The sequence below is a fragment of the Mustela nigripes genome, chromosome 9, assembly GCF_022355385.1.
Source record: "Mustela nigripes isolate SB6536 chromosome 9, MUSNIG.SB6536, whole genome shotgun sequence".
NCBI classification, from domain to species: Eukaryota; Metazoa; Chordata; class Mammalia; order Carnivora; family Mustelidae; genus Mustela; species Mustela nigripes.
In genome coordinates, this window is record NC_081565.1 from 52205162 (window position 1) to 52220470 (window position 15309).

The 15309-nt window shown below is 36.1% G+C and overlaps 1 protein-coding gene across 1 annotated transcript in view; it reads right to left on the minus strand.

The window, feature by feature from the left end:
• CCDC171 (coiled-coil domain containing 171) overlaps positions 1–15309 on the minus strand; it is a 299561-nt gene that overhangs the window by 71642 nt on the left and 212610 nt on the right. Inside the window, exon 23 of the mRNA XM_059411602.1 lies at positions 1895–2026. Coding sequence (XP_059267585.1) covers positions 1895–2026 — 132 coding nt within the window. The remainder of the gene's footprint in view (positions 1–1894; positions 2027–15309) is intronic.

Genomic DNA, 15309 nt, shown 5'->3' on the forward strand with positions numbered 1-15309 from the left:
TAAGCATGATACAACCTCCATAGTAAATGCTCACTGAAATGGCAGCTGTTCTTATTAAAATTAAGGTCATTGACACTACAGAGCCTTTCTTCTCTGAGTACTCCAAAGCCTATCACCAATTCTGTGCGTGCATCTGTGTTTCTGTCTGCGTTTGTGTGTCTGTGTAAAAAAAATATTATGATCCAAATCATGTGTTCTTCTCTGCATGCAATACTAAAGTACAATATGGACAACTAACCTGCAGTGTACATCACAACATGTCAGTGCAAAATGTGCCCAAGTGTTTAGGTATTAGAGATGCACAGAAGTATTTTTATTAGAACTTGGAAAGACAGCAGTTTGAAATAGGCGTCTCTCCATTTCCTTCTTGCTATTCACTGACATCAGGACCAAAGAGAGCTTGTGCTTTGCCGCCAAAATATGGTATTCTGAGGATCAGTCTCTTTCCAAATCACCCAAATCCATGGTTTGGGGAAGTCTTTATTTGTGAATTATGACGAGTACTAAGCCCTCTGAGATTCTGAATCAAGATAACCAAGTAAAGGATTATTTTACAGTCACTAGAAAAATCTCAGATTGCATTGTATTTGTGGTTACAATGAATTCATAAATAATGGTAATCAAATTTAAAATGTACATCTTAATCTTGTGCTAAATAACAGTACAGTATTCTAGCCTGTAACTGAAAATAAAAATATTTTATGCTGAGTTTTACATCACATATTTATTTTAAATACATTAGTGGATAATCTAATGAGAGAAATGAGTATTCTTTCTTTGTAAAGCATTAATTTGGGTACTAATAACAAATTAAATTAGGGTATGGAGCAAGTAGAAAAAAATTAACATAGCCCCACTTGCACTGACATTAATTTTGTACAAAATTAAAATTTCACGGGATCATAAACTAAAGAATGATGAAGTTTACTTTAAACCTCAAAATGTGAAACAGAAACTGAGTTTTAGGAGATATTTCTCTTTTAGATACACTGAAAAATCTGGACTGCTATTGAATCAGAACAAGCTCTTTTGAAATATCAAGCTTCCTACAGTTTACATGATGTTGATAGGTTTCTCTAATAAAGGCATTAGGCATTAAAAGGTGAATAAAGCACATATCGAATTTTGTTTTGTCCAATTAAAAAACTGTCTTAACCCTAAGGAAAAAAAAATGCTCACAATAACCCAGTAGGAGCCTCGATTACAAAGAATCTGTAGCATCTGAAAATGAGTATATTTTTGAAAAGATTTTCTTTATTAAGTTTATCTTAAAGTTACTTGGGGTTTCACAATTTGGTACTTGGGAGTTTTATAAATGAAATAACCCAGTTTGCACATATCACACTGTCTGTTAAAACTAAAAATTAAGGGTAAATAAATGCTCCTCAATGCCAAAGACAGTTTGGTTCCACAGTTGCTTACATTACATTGCCACATAAGAAATGTTGGCTCTACTCTGGAATTAACATTGAAAATTTTCAAATATCTCTCCTGATAATTTTACTGAAAGTGATTTATTTTAAAACAATAAGAGCTACAAATTGAGACAAGCTTAGAGAGATAACAGCCTAGTGTCTTATTGTCCTCTGCTGACAGGAAAGCATGTTCTTTACATACTGTACTTAGCTGTAAAACACGTATTTTTCCTTGGTAAAAAAAAATAATAATAACTTTTCTGGATTATTTAATAGGCTATTTCGAGACTGTGAGAGGGAAAAAAAAAAGAAAAACAATTATTTGAGAAATAGTGTTCCACGGTGGAAGAAAAATTAAGAGAAATTATTTGCATCTCCTTTGGGTTATTCACAATACTTGGAGGCTTTCATTCTCTCCAGTTAGTGCAATTTATTTTTCCACACATCTCAGGAGCAAACAATGTTATTTAGACTCTAACCTGGCACGCTACCACCTCTGGCCCGCCCTTGAGCCCCTCCATCGCAAAGGTCTCCAGGTGCAGTCTGGGTAGCTGCAGGGTGAAGTCATTCCTGCTTGCCGCAGTCCGTGACAGCGAGATCTGATCTCTGACCTAAAGGGAAAAAAACAGCATCAATGGTAATTCCCCTTCAGACACATTAACTGGGATGAACTGGGTCCCCTTGAGCCCACTGAGTGGACTTGCATTGATCGCTGGACCTGAAATCCATGAATAAATTTAGGACTAATTGATTTTTCGTTGCAAATAAATCTCTAATTCAGAGTGCTGGGGGAGAATGTTAAGAAGAAAAAGCATCCTCCTGCTTGAAATGAGGGAGGGAAGAAGAGTCACTGGAGCTCTTCTGATCAAGAGGTTTTGAATTATTTTTTCACTGTTCCACCCTCAAAAGAAAAAAAGAAAGAAGGGGGAAAAAAATACCCACAAAAATCAAAAACAAACAGCGATCTCCTAATTACTGTCACTTTCTTAATAACATGTTTCATTTAACTGGTATTAACTGATATATTAGACAAGATAGTTATTAGGTGCTAGTCTTGGAAAAGAAAACTTCAATAATATGTACCCTGGAATAAAAACAAACAGACTCAACACAGAAGGAGACTTAAAAATATACCAAGCAGAGGGTTTATTTGCCCATTTCCTTCTGACTAAACTTGAGTCTTAACGATTAAATGCATATAAACCAACTCAGTCACGCAACTTCTAAATAAGATAACGAATAAAAGCAGTGGTATTTGTACTATATTTTAAGTATTCATAAAGGTAACAATACAAACATATCACAGATACGGGAGAAATACCAATTCTCTAGCCAGTATAGGGATCACAGGCAGTTGATATTACACTGCCACCTTCTGGACAAAAGAGAAACTACACCCCATATACTACACGTAGATAAAAAGAAAAATGCTCAGAAACAGATCTGTTTTCATTTTTAATTTCCAAACTTAGTAAGAGCTTTAAGATTTTCACAGCCTAGTTTTCATAAGATCGGTGAGCTTTCGTTTTTAATTATATAGTTTAACGATAGTAGGTTTCATATGTAGGTATATTTTCTAACTTTCCTTATGCCTGACTGTTTTAAAAATGTATCTCTTTGCTACTATATATTGGATAAATATTATGCAACCAGCTTAAAGCCACAGGGTCAAAAGTGTTTTTGCTGAAGTAGTAACCGTCAAGAATGGAAGAACTATAAAAAATAGCACTAATTGCTCAAACATATTTGTCTATATCCCCACTTTTCCCTGAGCAACTTCAAATGTAAGTTGGCAACAATATAAGATAGGAAACCTCTCCTTCGCTTTTCTATTCGACTTGGGAAGCTTCCAAAACCTGTTTGAATTATTTCTAATTTTATGAATGAACTATCACACTGCATACAGTTTCCTTAAACCAGCAAACACACACAAACATTTGATGCCATCTTTAATTGTTCATGCTAATCTATGCTTATAAAAATCTTTATACTCCCAAGTTGAACAGAAGTAGCTCTGTCAATAAGTGAATGTCAAATGTATGCTATAAAACATACACTGTAATGCAATTTTTATAATGGTGTGAGTACTGTATGCACACCGGAGTCCCAATTCAGAACGTTTCTTTATCTCTAACAAACATTCTCCAGAGTCCTCAGTCAGGATGAGAATGCTTTTAACTTACTTAACATAACAAAATAAATCATATTTTACAAATACATTTGCTTTAGGTTTTATATTTTATACGTATGGATACCTTCTCCTGCTTTTTGTGGTCACCAATGCACACTCAGATAAAAGAAAACATTAATGTGGATTAAGGTACTGAGAATTTATCAACATCAAACCACTAGTGTTTTTGCCTTCTACCCTTCTGAACCATAGTCAATAGATCTAAATATTTTACTGCACCCTGGCCAATTCATTGTTTGATGTTTAAAAACTCACCCAGAATCAAAGAAAATTTATTAAATTTGAGCCCCCAAATGAGATACTATTAGCTTTGAAAGTCAAGTTTAACTGCGATATTGATGATTCTCTTTTTTCTGTGACAAAATTCACTAGGGAAATCCTGGAAGTCAAAGTACAAAAGCAGATTGCTAATATGGGCAAAGGGGGAGGGAGCACCATAAGCAATGGAGGCATAATCCACAACACAGCTCCAGCTCTGGAGGTCCTTGAACCTGGTGATTATCAGGCACCAAACTTCAACTGTGAAGCTTGACATACAGGAACAGTAAGCCACATTTTATAGTCTCTAAATAAACTCACTGAACAACAGGAAGCTGGGGCATTTGGTTAAACCTGGGACTTCTTATCAAATTAACATTCTCACTACAACATTATTTAATTTGCCAGATTAAAGTGTTCTTTATATTAAATAGAGGGGAAAAACTCAAAATCCAGTTATTTTGCTAAACTGAATAATGGGCATCATAATTACAACTTTATTTTAATATGCATGTGTTAATACTTTCATTTAATTGTAAAGGTGTTGAGACTAGGGGCGGTGCCATCAAGAGAGAGTGTTACATAACACACATAATATCACAAATATTTCTACTACATTTTAAGAGTTGATTTAAGAGTAAATTAAGCCAGAACTTTGAGAGAAGGCATCCAAAATGTTCTCCAAATATTTCTAGAAGTTTTCTCTCACCCTTAAAAAAGGATCAGTTAGGAATGTTTTTATCGTCAGGGGTACAGGGAGTGAAAACAGCACATTGAGAGAAGACAAAACAGTGACAGAGGACAAGTAAAATTACAACCAGCAGCAAAGAAGCAGGAAGGGAAGGTGACAGGGAACAGGAAAACATGAAGGGTGAAAGATGAGACTGTTCAGAAGAGCGCAGAAAGCAAGACTGAATTTCAGAGGGTGAACAGGATAAACGGGAAAGAGATTCAACTCAGAACAGTAAGAAAAAAGATTCACCCCGTACTGCATTCAATTTGTTTATGAAAAACAGAACAGGCAGCCTGAGAACAAAGTAACCAAAATTAGAACAGAGGTAAGTGAGATTTCCTCGGGAAACACTGTCCATTGGATATAAAATGATTCCTTTCAAATGCAAGAATCTAAAATAAACTTCCTTACTGTCAAAAGAATTCTGAAGTAACAATATTAAAATAATAAAATCACTTTTTTCCCTAACAGGAGAAGTAGGCTCACCTTTGAAAATACAGATTTTAGTGTGTGCACTAAGAAAGATGAAAACCACCATTGTCACCTGTCTGTACATTAAACGACAATTTCAAATTTCGAACTCAAATTATGATTTCAAAAGTCAGTCTTTAATTCTGTTATAGCACATCATTATTCATCCTTCAATTATGATTTGATACCCATTTCACTGTATTTATAGCTATGAATGATAACATGTATATAATAATGTTTTTCTATTTCAAAATGGGTAACAGTCCATACTTAACCTAACGAATTTTTTCATACAATTTCACAATATAAATCTCATTTGCCAAATTGCATACATTTTTACAACATTCTATATAGCTGTTCAATTTCATAATATTTGGACAAAGAATAAAGAAAACATACCTCCATTACTATACTCTGAAATTTTGATGTTTAGGAAAGTAGTTTGCTTTCTCCCTTCCCTATTACATACTTTCAGAAAGCACATATTTCTAACAGGTATGCCATAAGACACAAAAGTAACAAGAGGTGGAGAGAGAAAAATAAATGATACTTTCTAAGAAGTCAAAACACAGTATGAAATATCTATTTATTTTATCCTCACACTCGAGTTCCAGACTGAAGTGATTCAGAAGACCCGTGTTCCTATTCCTCTGCTTGGCCTTTACTCACAAGCCTCCAATCTGTTTTCTAATTTTCTGTACTCCCACCATAACACAAAAAAAGCTATTCCTGGTGGACAGATCAACTCTGAGATTACATTAGTCATTTTTGGAAAAACTGTTCAACTCTCAAAACATGAACTTGCGTGTCATATCACACACAGCTATAAATCCCTTCACACCTAATGTTCCAAATGAAAATACACACACACACACACACACACACACACACACACACACACACAAAATGTGGCACTAGCTATGTTTTTACCACCAGGACACTAAGGAAGAAGTAGTAGGGTTGTAGATAGAAATTCAGGTATGCTTACTACATAAAAAGATACACATAGTGCCTGAATCTTAAATCTGGGGAAAGTAAGTGATAATTAGTATTTCACATCATACCCTTGAGCTGGCTAAAATTTTACTTACTCCAATCTAGTATGGCATCCATTGCTTCAAAATGAACATTCTGACCACAGACAGTGTCATCAAGAAGAGATCATGGTCTACAGTGTTTCCTGTGACCTCCTTTCTTACCACCCTGTGTTCATGTTCTACTTTGTTTCCACTTCCCTACCTTCCTCTGTCCCACGCCCTTCTCTGCCCTTCCTTCCACCTCCACTGATTCCTTCTGGCTTTCCCTTCTCTCTTTGTCTTCCTACACTAGTGCAGACTATACACTATTTTTCAACCTCTGCACTAGAAAGCAGCAGCCCAGGAACCAAATCCAGCCCACCGCCTGATATTGTAAATAAAGTTTTATTGGAACACATGACACCCATTCATTTACCTATTGTCTTTGGCTGTCTTCCTGCTACCATGACAGAGTTGAATAGTTGAGACAGAGACCATACGATCCACAAAGCCTAAAATATTTACTGTCTGACCCTTTGCAGAAAATGTTGGCCATCTTCTGCCTTAAAGGTACAGAAGGAAAGACAGTATTTTTCACCAGCTGTCAAGTTTTTTAAATAACCACATCTCACCAGAGAATATCTCAACAATTTCTAGCAGGTGAACCTTCTATCAGTACCACAGGGTTGCATTCCACAGACACCTTCTGGCTTATTTTTCTCAAGGGTTTCATAAAATAAGTGTACTATCTCCTGATAAACTTTCAGGTTTTATGTAGTCTGGTATGCAACATGACTGGGTCTAACTTTCCTGGCACATCCTCTCATACCTAATCAACATAAAATTTGGTTAAACAAGTAGAATAGGCATACTGGAGAGCCTTTTGTAAACAGAGAAGAGCATCAGCCAGAGTTAACTTGGTAAGGACACTGTTAGCAAGAAAACCATGGTGCATACAGAGTGGTTATATATCGTGGTAGTATGTGATCAAATAAGAATGTCATTCCAAACTCCCAAATTCTACAAGGCAGGAAAAAGAAAGAATATGATTAAAAAAAAAAAAAAAATATATATATATATATATATAAATATATATATATATATATATATTTAGCAGCTCCAGGATTCTTTTATGTGCCTACTGAGAGAAGGAGGGCTTTAAGCTTGCCAACACAATGGAAATGACATTCAAGGATCGAATAGTTACATCTGAGTGGACATCTTCATCTGTCTGTTACCTTTTCCTTAACTATCTGATAATGAAATAGACAGAGAGTAGTACTTCCATTAATAGTACCATTGGTACTTTCAAAAGTACTTTTTGCTTTTCAAAGTACTCTTCATACTACCTCCCTTGATTCTGCCATCCACCTTGTGAAACAGTGAAACAGAAACCTCCTTAAAACAAGGATGCTGAGTCCAGTGCTCTTAGCACTAATTCCTAGTGCCTCTTAATATTTATAATGAACAGTTAACAGTTGAGCAAATTGCTTAGGATTTTGGTAATTTTTCCATTCCCTACCTAAACAACAACACTATATTTTTTTAACTTGCCTTGGTCCCTTGTCTGGCAATCTTACCAAAAATGTGTAAGTTGCATAAAAGTAGTTTTGTGAGAAGTAATGGGGACTATTATTCAAACATCCTTCCTTTCCTCAGGAGTTTTCCTGGACCTGTGGGCATTCTCCTTCACTTGTGTTTTCTTTCTCCCATGGCCACACACACACATACGCACGCACACACACACACACAGTTACACTGACAGACAAGTTACCTGTGCAGCAATCATCCTTATACACTGTCATCATCTCACACGGAAGATTCCCAGGCTATGATGTCCCAAGATACATGCAGCAGTTCCAGCTGTGCCCCACACCCACGGGAAGGAGACCCTGGCACTCAGCAGAAGCGGACACTCCATGGACGTTGCAGCAAACACAGGCACTCATCATTGGAAAAGAAGGAAGTAAGAAACTAGCCTTCTCTTGCTGGCAGGTTCTTTAACTTAACCTGCAACTCTGGAGCTGAGCCAGAAAGCTCCAAGGACTGCCGGCTGCTGTCACCCAGGAAAAGAGGGCAAATCCACCACCGCCATCACCCCATGCATTAATAGTTACATCCCAGTTATGGACCTAGAAAATGGATCTCATGAATCAAATTAGCAAGCTGGCTACATCCCAATAAGGATCTGAAAAACTGAGCCCTCCAATCAAATTATCAGGCTGGAGGAGAGGGTGATTTGATCACGGACATCTTCTAAAGGCACTGGGCAGCATGATAAATCTCCGGTGTAGGTTATACACCATAGAATGTACCCCACAAACAGATTACTGTGACCTTGAGCTATTTAAACAAACACCAAACCCATACTTGAGTGTAGAAAAATACGTTTATGCACTGTTAACAGTCCTCCTAGGAAATATTTTTTTTCCTAGGGTAAATTATTGCAAAGGATAAAGGCCAGGGCATAACTGAAATTAGCCATTTAGATGTGTTTAGGCTAAAACCTGTTAAGCACACATACATGACATTCTGTAGCATCTTATCTTTCATTTGTCAAGGTTTTTAAATCCCTCTTGAGCTGGAGTACCATTTTTAGCTTGGCTAGGTCAGAATGACACTGAACAATATGAATGATGACACACAAGACAGCTATACGGACAGAGTTGTCATCAGCAAGCCAGCTGGGCTAACACCTGTAATGTCCTGCACAGCTGATCTTCAGAACCAGGATCCAGAAACTAAGAATGTGGAGGAGTTCCAAGACCACAAGTAACATTTAAAGAGTCATTAATGAGTCACTAAAAATTGGGTTTTGGGAGGCATTAAATCATATTTTGACTTTTAAAAGACTGCCAGCTCTATAAATTAAAAGCTGTTCTGTGATGTATCCATTCTTTATAAATTCACTGAAAACTAAAAATCAAAAGATAACTATGTATAATCAAATATTTGGGTTAGCCATCTTTAAGATAAGATTATAAAATCACATTTAAAGATTTGGCAAGATAGTGTCTTCAACTATCAGATTCTGTTGGACTCTAATCCATTCCACAGTCCACTCTAACAAAAGAAGTTCTCATCTTTCTACTTCTTAAGAGTCGAACCAGCTAAAAACAGGTTGCAACAGGACTATCACACCCTGTAAATTCTTGCTAGCGCACCCCTCTTTCCTAGAGACGTTCTTCTAATCAAATTTAGGCTATTCCTCTAGCTCTTGATTAGGCAAAATAAATACACATGCTATTTTTAGCAATCAAATAAAGCAGTATCAGCAATACCTCCACTGAAATACAGAGATGGCTTCAGCTTTGTTTAGGGACTAGGTGATGGTAGAATTTGACTCATTCGACAAACATTCCTTAAGTGCCTACTGGGTACCAGGCACTGTGATAGATGCTGAGGATATAAAAATTAAGGAGACAGAATTCCATCCCTCAAGGACTCCAAACTCTGGTGGCATAATTAATCTCTCAAAATGCATTTGCTAGCTTCCCATTTATCTATAATGTCTTGTTTCTCCTGTCAGTTGCTATACTGCCTTCTTTCTTTGCCAGAGTATTACGTTAATCAATCTCAAACCTTTATCTTTAGCCTGACTTTTTCCCTTAGGTCCAGACTCACATATCTTGCTGATCATCCCACCTTTCTTCAAACTTGGGTATTTCCAAAACAAAACTCATCACTGTCTCCCTTCTTCTCCCTACAAAAAAAAAAAAAAAAGCCTGCTCCTCTTCTTGTATTTCCAACATCCATCAGCCAATCACACTCCTCATCCTGGGAGGAATCCTCCCCTGGCTTTTTCAGCCTCATTCACTATTTTACTAAATAAGTTTCACATCCTTTCCTCTAACACCACCTATCATCACTGCCCTGGTCTGACCTTCTCCTGTTTCCATCAAGTCTACAAAACCATGGGTCATAAAACCACCTTCATTACTCACGATATCCAGTCTGCAAATATGCCCTCCAGAGCCCAGATTCAGTAAGGAAATCTGACCATATCAGTGCCAAGCTTAAACCCTAGTTTCCTCCCACTGCCGCCATGATAAAAATTCAAGGGTCTTAGAATGGCGGAAAAAAAAAAAAACCAACTTTAATGACTTGGCTTCCAAGTACCTCATTCAGCCTCCTCTCTTGTACTCTCCTTGCACTTCCTGCTGAACTGAAGATGTCTGGATATTCACACTTCCATGCGGTTCCTCACACACACTATCCTCTCTACTGGAACACCTTTCCCACCTTTCTTCAGACTTCAAAGCCCCATCCAGGCATTAATTCTAAGAAACCTTCAGATAACCTGTGGGATTTCTGAGTATGCCTCCTAGATGAGTAAGTCCATCTGCATGGGTGTGGAACTATATCTAATGGATGCTTATTTACCATGGTATACCGGAATTATCTGTGCCTCTGCCTTGAGAGAAAGGAAAGATAGATATCAATGTAGATGTAGATATAGATATACATACATACATACACATACACACACACACACACATACACACAGACTATGGTCTCTCTTTCTCTCTTCATTCATAAATATATATATATATATATATATATATATATATATATATATATATATAGTGGGGTTTTTTGTGGTTGGTTGGTTGATTCTCCAAAGACTGGTACAGCTCCTGGCATATAACATATACTTTTAAAACTTTTGTAGAACTCAACTGCTCTTATTAAAAACTGGATAAGAGATTTTAAGTAACTTTATGGTAGAAATGAATCTCAAAGGATATCAGCAAAAACTCCTGTGACTTCCTAGCTATTGTCCAGTATCAGTCAGCCTGATAAATTTACAGGGTTTATAGACGCAAGGTCCTCTGAAGTCTTTTGAAGCTTCTGGGTTCTGACTTCCTATTTTATCTTTTAGACATTTTACTGAAAAGGCAGTTAAGATTTCTCCCTAAATGTTCAGAGGTACATTTAAAGTTCATAGTATACTACAATCATACACAGGAAACACTATCATTAATACTTCCAAACATATACGACTCAAGGAGTCTCTAACTGCCTCAGAATGACTACCAAAAAAAGTTCACTCTTCTCTACATTCCAATTTTACCCAAATTTACTTACGTTTACCTCCAGCTATAATAAATCAAGACATCTCTCTGTTAAACATTTGGTTAGCACCCAAGAAACACTTAATTTTCTCATATCTAATGCTAAATAATTAGGATATTATCCTATACATCCAGTCATTACCTTACCCTGAAGGCTAATTCGATATTCTAATATAATTCTATAGAATATAGAATTATATTCTAATATAATTATTGTAGTTTTCCTCCTTTTCTCACAATAGAAATACTAAAGCATGTTTGGAGAGTCTCTTAATTTAAAGAAAAAAATCAATCCTAAGAGTCTATATTATCAGTAATATTAGAAACCTACTGGTATATTTATTAGGCAAATAAAAGTATATGACTTTAGAGAATGATGTTAGCAAAAATGGTGAAATAAGGAACTCCAAAAGTCAGTCCCTCCACACACACAAAAAAGGAATACCCTGGGGCACCTGGGTGGCTCAGTCAGTTTAGCGTCTGCTCTTGCCTCAGGTCATGATCTCGAATTCCTGGAATTGAGCCCCGAGTCCAGCTCCCTGCTCAGTGGGAGGCCTGCTTCTCCCTCTCTCTCAGCGTGCTTCCCCCCTCCCCAGCTTGTGCTCTCTCCCTTGCTCTTTTCTCTCTCTCAAGTAAATAAATAAAATCTTTTTTAAAAAAACAGTGACTACCCTGACAAAATTTGTCAGAATCAACTTTTTCAGAACTCTAGAAACTAACTGAAAGTTTACAGCAACCAAGCAAAAACTTAGTCAAGGAAAAAGCACCTGAATCTCAGCATTTAAGGAAATCTCTGTTGAAACAACAGCAGATGATGAAGTTAACAGAACAGAGATTTCAGTGGCCATACTTGACAAAGAATACAGACTTTAAATGGAAATGAAAAGTATAGTATAGTAAATATGATCAATAATATTGTAATAATGTGACAGTGACCACTTATCATGGTGAGCACTGAGTCATGTACAGAATTGTCAAATCACTATGTAATATATCTGAAACTCCATATAATACCGTATGTCAACAAACTGAAAAAATTAGTTCAGAAAAGTCACTGAACAAATAATAACCACTAGAATAAGCAGCAACAAGCAACACCAGGGATGGAGGAGAATCTGATTTCCAGAGTTCGCACATTGCACTATACAAAATATTCACTTTTTAACAAAAAGCTATGAAGTATGCAAAAAGATAAAGTATAGCACGTACATAAGAAAAACAGAAACTAATAGGAACTCAGGAAGCCTGAACATTGGATTTACCACACAATGACGCTAAATCAATTATTTTAAATATGCTTAGTGTTAAAGAAAACTGTGTACAAATAACCAAAGGAAACCATGAGAGTAGTATCCTCCAAAACAGAAAATATAAATAAAGAAATAGACAGCATAAAAAGGAACCAAATAGAAATACTAAGGTTGACATATTCAAAGCACTTAAAGGGGAAAACACTGTCAACCAAAAATTTTATATCCAACAGAAATATTCTTCAAAAATGAAAGAAAGGGGTGCCTGGCTGGCTCAGTCGGATAAGCATCCAACTCTTGATTTCAGCTCAGGGTCATGATCCCAGCATTGTGCGATCAAGTCCCACATCAGGCTGTGCACTCAGCATGCAGTCTGCTTGTGCTTCTGCCTCTGCTCCTCCCCTCACTCACTCTGTCTCTTCTCTATCTCTAAAATAAATAAATAAAATATTAAAAAAAAAAAAAGTGGGGGGAGGAGAAATTAAGCCATTGCAAGATAAACAAAAGATGAGGGTATTCACTACTTCTAGTCTTGCCCTAAGAGAAATGTCCTAGGGGAGTGCTTCAGCCTGAAATGAAAGGACAACAGACAGTAACTCAAATTCACATGAAGAAATAAAGATCACCAGCAAAGGAAACTGAACAAGTATAAATAAAATCAGTAATAATGTAGTTTTGATTTGTAACTCTTTTTTTCCTATATAATTTCAAAGAAAACTCTGACACAAATGAACAGAGAAATAGTTCAACAATAATAGTTGAAGATTTCAAAATCACACTTCATTAATGGGTAGAACTACACAAAAGATACCCAAGGAACTAGAAGAGCTGAACAACAGTGTAAATCAACATACTAGACATCTATAGAATATTCTATACAATGACTGCAGAATACACATTCTTTTCAAATGTACCAGTAACATTCACCAAGACAGACCATATTCTGGACCATACTGCAAACTTTAAACTTAAAAGAACTGAAATCAAACAAGGTAGCTATTCAAATCCTACAGAATTTTATTAGAATGCCAAAGCAAAAAATATTTGGAAAATCTCCAAATATTTTGGAAATAAAACAACACATGCTTAAACAGTGAATAGATCAAAGATGAAAGCACAGGGATATTAGAAAATACTTTGAGATGGATGAAAACAAAAACATAATATACCAAAACACAGTCTTCTGTGAAAGTAGTGCTCACACAGAAATTTTTAGCTGCAAATGCCTATTTTAAAAAAGAAGAAAGATCTCAAATCAATAATCTAAACTTCTACCTGAGGGACATAGATAAAGAAGAACAAACTATGCCCAAAGCAAACAAAAGAAAGAAAGTAATAAAGATTGAAGCAGAGATAATAGAGAATAAGAAAATAACAGAGCATATTAAGAAAACCAAATTTGGTTCCTGGGAATGATCAACAACATTGACAAACCTTAGACTTTCCAAGAAAAATAAGATTAATTAACTACCACAATAAGAAATAAGTGTGAAGACTCTACTACTGACCTTACAGAAATAAAAACAATACTAAGGAATTGAACAATGTATGTCAACAAATTAGGTGACCTAGATGAACTAAACAAATTCCTAGAAACATATAAACCACAAAAATGGACTTAAAAGGCAGCAGAAAATCTGAATAAATCTATTACAAGGAAAAAGAATTAATAAATAAGCAGAAAATGGGGCACCACAGTGGCTCAGTGGGTTAAGCCTCTGCCTTTGGCTCAGGTCATGATCTCAGGATCCTGGGATCAAGCCCGGCATCAGGTTCTCTGCTCAGTGGGGAGCCTGATTCCTCTCTCTGCCTGCTTCTCTGGCTACTTGTGATCTCTCTCTGTTTAAATAAATAAATAAAATCGTAAAAGAAAAAAAAAAAAAGGCAGAAAACTTCCAACAAAGAAAATCCCAGGACCAGATAGCTTCACTGGTAAATTTTATCAAATATTTACAGAATTAACACAAATCCTTCTCAAACGCCTCCTCCCCCCCAAAAAATGAAGTGGAAGGGACCCTTCCTAACTTATTCTATGAGGTCAATATTACCTGATACCAAAGCCAGACAAAGACATCACAAAAAAACTGTAGACCAATATACCATATGAACATAGACAACAAATCCTAAAAAAAAAAAAAATACTAGCAAATTGAATCTAGCAACATATTCAAGTAATTATACATGATAACCAAGTGTGGTATGTATAACAGGAATGCAAGGATAGCTGAACATATATAAATGAATTTATGTAGTACACAACATTAGTAGTATGAAAACTGGGAAAAAAAAGATCATTTCATATGATATAGAAAGAGCATTTGACAAAACCCAATAACCTTTCATGATAAGAAAAATTCAAAAAACTACAAACAGAAAGAACTTAGTCTGATAAAGGACATGCTCCTAACATCATATTTAACGGTGCAAGACCAAAAGCTTTCCCTCTAAGATTAGGAAGAATGTAAGGATATCTGTTCTCATCTCATTGCCAGGACTAGAAGTACTAGCCAGGCAATTAGACAAAAAAATAAAAAAGAAAACCAAAAACAAAAAAACAAACAATCAAACAAACAAAGGCATCCAAATCAGAAAGAAAGAACTAAAACTATCTTTATTTGCAGATAATATGATCTTATATATAGGAAATCCTAAAGAATCCTCAAAATAAATTATTGGAGCTAAAAAACTCAGCAAAGTTGCAGGACACAAAAGCAACATATAAAAATCAGTCATATTTCTAAATGCTAGAAATTAAGAACCAAGAAATGACATTAAGAAAATAATTTCAGGGGTGCCTGGGTGGCTCAGTGGGTTAAGCCTCTGCCTTTGGCTCAGATCATGATCTCAGGGTCCTGGGATCGAGTCCCGCATCAGGCTCTCTGCTCTGCAGGGAGCCTGCT